The 6,227-nt window shown below is 59.2% G+C and overlaps 1 protein-coding gene across 1 annotated transcript; it reads right to left on the reverse strand.

The window, feature by feature from the left end:
- On the reverse strand, positions 1-3,835 carry MRPL38 (mitochondrial ribosomal protein L38). Its single transcript, XM_075562231.1, has 9 exons — positions 3,706-3,835; positions 3,419-3,598; positions 2,365-2,499; positions 2,051-2,259; positions 1,559-1,631; positions 1,401-1,446; positions 674-832; positions 362-498; positions 1-276 (listed from the first exon to the last, which is right to left on the reverse strand). The coding sequence occupies exons 1-9, from the start codon at positions 3,770-3,772 to the stop codon at positions 140-142; spliced, it is 1,143 nt and encodes a 380-aa protein (XP_075418346.1). The 5' UTR covers positions 3,773-3,835; the 3' UTR covers positions 1-139.
- Positions 3,836-6,227: the final 2,392 nt, after the last annotated feature.

The raw sequence follows: 6,227 nt of genomic DNA on the forward strand, positions 1-6,227 counted from the left end.
TGCAGCAGAAACGGTCTTTATTGTGTCCTCTGCCCCCTCCACTCCACCCCTGGGAACTGTTGGGAGGGCAGCAGAGAGGCAGGCTCAACCCAAGGGCTTGGCCCCCTGGAGTCTTTCTTGTTGCTGTGCACTCCGGCCCTCAGTAGATGCCGTAGGTGGGCTCCTGACTGTCCCGGTACCGGTCCAGGTAGCGCAGGGGCTGCTGGTGGGGGAACCGCTTCTGCTTGGGGTGGTATGGGGGCGGGCGCACAAATTCAAACACAGGCTCCCTCATGTCTGCAAGAGAGTAGGTGGACCCAGTGAGGGCTCCTCGTCCTGTCGTGCCAAGCCCTGGCCGCCCGGTGCCCCAGGCTGGCCTTACTGAGAAGCTGGTGGAAGACTCGCGTGACTGAGTCGTCCCAGCAGCACTGAAAGAAAGCCAGGCCGGCTGGCGTCATGGAGTCCTGGTGTTTCTTGTAGAAATCGAAGGTGTGGAAGGTCCGCTGGGTGAGCTGGTAGCTGGAGGAAGGGTGAGCAGAGGGGAAGGGGGGCGGCCTAGAGCTCTGTCTTCCACCTCGCCTCCAGGGAGGAGCCCGTTAGGGGTCCCCAGGCAAAGCCAAGGACAGGAGAACTGAATCAGACCCATATTCGAGGGAACGGGGTGAGGGGCTGGGGAATGGGGTCATGTGGTTACCAGGGTGATGGGCGGGCATCCTCAGAGAAGTCGATGGGCTTGCCCTGCTTAAAGAGCAGGAAGACATAGCGGTGGAAGCCGGAGCCTCGAGCTGGGAAGGGGGGCAAGTAGGGACATGTCTCCTGTCCATCGGTCACCTTGTTGCCTGGGATGTTGGTCCTGGTGGGAGGGAAGACCCACAGACCATTGTCAAGAGAAGAGCCCAGACCCAGAGCTGTGGGGACTCTGGTCACCACCACAAAGCAGGGGCGCTATGGCTCTAGCTCTGCGGACAGGGCTGAGGACAAGGTCCTGGAGCACATCAGGGTGACAGTGGGCCCAGCCGCCGGGCCCGCCCTTCTGGAAAGCCACACTGCCTGGGGGTCTGCCTGCTCAGGATGCCCACTATACCCGGTCCAGGCCCAAGAGATCTCTTCACAATTGTAGCCGATAGACCAAAGCCAGCCTCCCAGTCATGGGCCTCCATTTCCCCAAACCCTATGACTGGGTGACCTGGCTGGCATCGAGCCAGGGACCACTGAAGAGAGCAGCTAGGGTGCCCTGGGGATGGCCTCCCTCACATGACCCTCATAGCAACCCCCAGCCAGCCCCCAAATTTGAAAGATGAGGATGCAGGCTCAGGGGAATGAGAGACAAGTCCGAGGGGAACTGGACGTGGGACCAAGGAGATGCAGCATGACAGCTCTCTGCAGGGAGCCGGGGCTCACCCCCAACGCCAGCTACTCACACCAGCCAGTGCACGTACTCCGCCTCGGGCTCCAGCAGGTGTCCATCTGCATGCAGACACGTCGTCTGAGTGTAGGCCCGCTGCCCCCTCCCCTGCCAGGAGCTGGGCCGGCAGCTCTTCACCAGCCCCTCCCTTGTGTCCCATCCCCGGCCTCCTACCCAAGTTAGTGAGCAGCAGTGTCCACAGCGAGCCCTCAGCTGCCTCATAGGTCACTTCTGGAGCCTGGGAGGCCTGGAAGGGAGAGAGTAGGGGTGGGGGTGGGGGCACTGTCTCCCCTGCCAGGGACAGAGGTCAGGGGACAGGGAGGGGACTCCGAGGCAGCAGGCCTGTGAGCAGAGACACCTCTTCTTGAGTATCTATTCTGTAGTCTTTGCTTTACAAATGGGCATGTAGTCTTCTGCTGCTGCTGTGTGGACCACTGAGCTGATTCCAATTCATTCACCCTCCTGACAGGGCAGACCCCACCCCCCACCCTCCCTTCCGAGTTTCCCAGCTGTCTTCTTTGGCCAGGCCCTTCTTGCAGAGCCCTGGGTGGAGGGTGAGAGAGAGAGGGTGGTGGTGTGTGTGTGTGCGTGTGTTTCAACTGCCAACTTTTCAGCTAGCAGCAGAGTGGGTGCTTGACTGTTGCACCACCCGGGGCGAGCGGTTACCTCCGTCGGCGCGACCTCGTTGCCATAGTACACGGGCATCAGGTCCTCTTCACCCACAGCGTAGGCCACATGCAAAGGCACCCAGGGCACGAAGGTGGCACCGTGGAAGAGGTCCCGGTAGAGGCCGTAGTACTCGGCCAGGCGCTGCTTGTGGTAGGGGCCGCAGGCCCTCTCCCATTCGTCCTGCACTGCCTTCAGGGGGATCTGCGCTGGGAAGGAAGACCCTGGCTGGGACGCAGGAGTGGGTGGAGTGCGGGGGGACAGGGTTGCAGTGGGTGGGTGAGGACATAGCTTGCCTGTCCTGGGGACCTTACCTGTGCGGAGCCGGGCGGCCCTCTCCGCCTCCACGCTTGCCCGTAGCTCCCGGAGGACCTGTTTCCGTTCCAGCAGCTGTTGGGCCCGGCAGCTCTTGGGTGGAGGCAGCCCGATGTCGATCTTGTCTCTGGGATCTGTTGGGAGGGTGCGTGGATCAGGCTGGCTTGGTTAAGACCCCGTCCCTGCCAGGGCTGCTCACTCCCTGAGTTCTGCTGGGAAGGCTTTGTCTTCGATTTATAAAATGAAAGCATTCCGTGGCCGGCTTCACACCCCACGGTGGATTCATACCCACCAGCTACACCTTGGGTGGTTGATGAGGCTGTCTGCCCTCACACAGACCCGTAGTCTTGGAAACGCTATATTAGGCCGCTAAGTGTCAGCATTGGCTTCATGGCAGAGGACTCTGGAGTTTGGTATTGTCGGGTTCTCCAGAAATTCCTGTGTGGTCCAACCCTCAGCGCTCTTTGATCATGTTCACCCAGAAGTGCCTTGAAAATCCACTCTCAAACAACCAAACTCACTGCCAATTCTCAGACTCACAGAGACCCCAGAGGGCAGCATGAGACCACCCGGGAGCGGCCATCTTCGCAGAGGTCCTCACGAATCGAATCGTGTCACAGTATAGACTCGGCAGCCATTAAGGTAGGGTCCCAAAGTGCCCCCCTTTGCCCAAGGCGTTTCCATTTCTTTCAGCGAAGAAACATCACACGACTTTATGGCAGGGACTGATTACAGGAGTTAGGGGCCAGTGGTTCAGGGTGGGTGGGATGCCTGTCCTCGGGGAGCTTTCGATCTCGGGTCAGCGAGGGGAAAGAAATCAGGCCTGAGTAGCCAGTGCTACCTACGGGGCATTTCAGGGGACAGCGGGGCTACAACCTCGGCATTTGGGGGTCGGGAGAGGGTCTTAGAGTCTACCTAAGTTGGAAGTTCTGGATGGAGAGTGTACAGGTTTCTGGTGGGATGATGAATCGAGGGATTAATGCCCAAAGGGTTCAGTCTGCCCAGCCGTGTTCACAGCGCAAGCAAGGGGGTGCTCGGGACAGCGGCGCCCACCTGACTCCTCCCCGAAATGCTCCCAGTAGGTCCGCCACCAGTGCGGGGCTCGCGCCTCCTGCTCCGCCCGGCGCCGGTAGCGCTCGAAGCTCCGGTACTTCTCCAGCCGCTCCAGGTTGCTCACATCGATGTCCTCGTTGGGCATCGGCCCCAGCGGGGCGGTCCGGCGGCTGCAGGCAGCTGCGGACGCAGAGCGGGTCGTCAGGCCCGGCCCTTCGGGAGCCGCTGACTCGAGCCAAGGGCTCGGGACAGAGGGTCCTCCGGGAGCCCCCGACTCGGCCCCTCACCCGAAGTGCTGAAGGCCCGCCAGCCCCGACCGCCGAGCACAGCGGCTCGCCACCAGGGAGCCGCCATCTTCGCGCAGGTCCTAGGACCCGACGAGAGGTGGCCGCACAGCGCCTGAGCGCGCCGCGGAAGGCCCCGCCCCTCCTCAGGGCCCACGCCCCGCCCCTCCTCAGGGCCCACGCCCCGCCCCTCCTCAGGGCCCACGCCCCTACACCCTGGCCCCGCCCCGTCTCAGGGTTCCGCCCCTTCCTCGGCAGGCTTTCCGCCAGAGTTCGAGGAGGTGCCCCGGATCCGGAAGTGCTCGAGCGGGTGGGCGGAGTTGCGCGCCACGGTCCCCAGGGGGCGACAGAGAGCGTCGTTCGATGAAACCGTCAGCCCGGCGGCCGGCCGACTGGCGGCGGTCAGATTCCAGCTTGAGAGCCCCGCCTCCGTAGCGCTGATGAAGTGAGTTTCTATAAAGCACTCACAGTTCTCGGTTAGCTTTTTTTCATTAAACTTTATGTTGTCAATTGGGTGAAGGAGCAGTTGTCCATTCAGCACACACCATTTGCTTCATCTCTTTTATGGAGACCTCCCTCAAGGCAATGCCACCCCCACCCCCACCCCCTCCTGTCAACGCTTCCGGGAACCCTTCTGAACTCTGTCCTGGGGAGTGGCTGCCTCTTGATCTCACATGGCTGATTTCAGGTAAACATGTGAGCTCCTCCCTGTTGTTTACCTGAAAACCGGGCCACGGCTGAGTTCATTAACAGACCCGAGGTGACCGCCAGTCTCCGCCTGACCGGGGAGCCTGGTTGGTGTCAGGGTTTTGAATGCTGTTCCGTCTTTTTCTCCCGCTCAGTCCAGCGCCTTTTGATGTGAATGATCCTTTTCAGAGCCGTTGGTATGCCCTCTAGTTCAGGTCTGAGTTGTGGAGACGGATGTTAAGAGGGGTCCACTGGCATCCACGTAGCCACGGCGGCCTAAGTGACTTGGATGACACCAGTGGACTCATGTCTGTGATACTCCTGGAATTCCAAGGGAAACTCGGCCCCTGGTGACATAGCCGCTGACCTGGAACTCAAGTTTGAGACACCAAACCTTCTTCATTCACATGGGCACACGTGACCCCTCTGACCGCGGGGTCTTGCACATTCTGCCCCCTCACCTTTACCCCCGTTGTTTGATCTGCACGTTGTTCCACTGCAGTGGGTCCTCCATGGTGCCCTGCCCCAGAGCTTGTCACCAGAGGCTTGCACCCTCCCAGTCACACCCTGACCGGACTGGATAAGGGAGTTTTTTTCCTAGCCACTGGAGATTGACTTGCATAAAAGGCAGCCCAACACCCTCACCTCACTGTCAGTTCACCAACAGCAAGCACCTGCTTTGGAGCCAAGGTTGCTGCTGGGAGTGGGGGTGGGGTGGGATGAGTTCAGGTAAAGCCCAGCTCTGCTCTTAAGGTGGCACAGCACTCATTTGTCTTTGAGACATCCCTGCTGGGTGGCCAGCAGCAGGACCCAGGCTGTGGTAGCAATGGCCTGACTGGCTGCTTTTGTCACAGAAATGCAGACCTGCCTGCTCTCTGGGCCTTGTTTACCAGCACAGAGCAAGCAGGACTGCAGAACAAACATCTCTCAGAAATATGTACAAAGTGCCGATGAAAAAAACCCAAAAATCCAACCCATCAGCAGGAAAGAATGCAACTGCCCCCCAGGGTTTCCAAACCATCATAGTTTCCACTGCTCCTGTGCAGGGGAACAGCTGCTAACGGGGTAAGGAAGGCTGAAGCAGGGTCCGTGGTGTATTTGAACGAGGGTGCTGGCAACGCATCTTAAAAGCACCGTGGACTGCCGAAAGAGCAATCAAATCTGCCCTTGGAAGTACAGCCAGTGTGCTCCTCGCAAGTGAGGGCGGCGTGACTTTGTCTCTCACCCTTTGGCCGGGGTATTGTGAACCAGTCCTGGAAAAGTCCCTAAGCTTGGTGAAATAGAGGGTCAGTGGACAAGAGGCAGGCCCTCAACAAGACGGACTGACACAGTGGCTGCAGTGGGCCCATACACAAGAGCGAAGATGACGCAGGACCGGGCAGTTTCCTTCTGCTGCCCACCGGCGTGCTGGAAGAGTCGAACTGACCTGATGGCACCTGACACTTTACAAAAGCTCTTCCCCTGAGGAGAAGCTGCCGAGTTTGGAACCAGCCAATGTTGGGCGGCAGCTGGACCCTTAACTACACCCCCACCCTCCATTCCTTACTCTAAGGTTAAAGAATTCAGTCACTGAGGCTATGAACAAAGTAGGCTTTGTTTTGAAATGGTCAATGTGCCCATGGTTTTTCCAGGAACAAAGACCATGGAAAAACATCCCTGGCGTATTTTTAAATGATCCATATGTGCAGGAAACAAAACAAAAAGGGGAAGGAAAAAAAAGTCCCGCAGGATAGCAGCCACAGGAAACTGGATTTCAGACCACGGACTATGCACAAATGGGGCTCCAGCCAGCTCTCCCCTCTTCCTCGTGCGCCCCGCTCTGTAGGCGTCTCGGCTGT

Source organism: Tenrec ecaudatus, chromosome 10 (genome assembly GCF_050624435.1).
Source record: "Tenrec ecaudatus isolate mTenEca1 chromosome 10, mTenEca1.hap1, whole genome shotgun sequence".
In the NCBI taxonomy this organism is placed as follows: domain Eukaryota; kingdom Metazoa; phylum Chordata; class Mammalia; order Afrosoricida; family Tenrecidae; genus Tenrec; species Tenrec ecaudatus.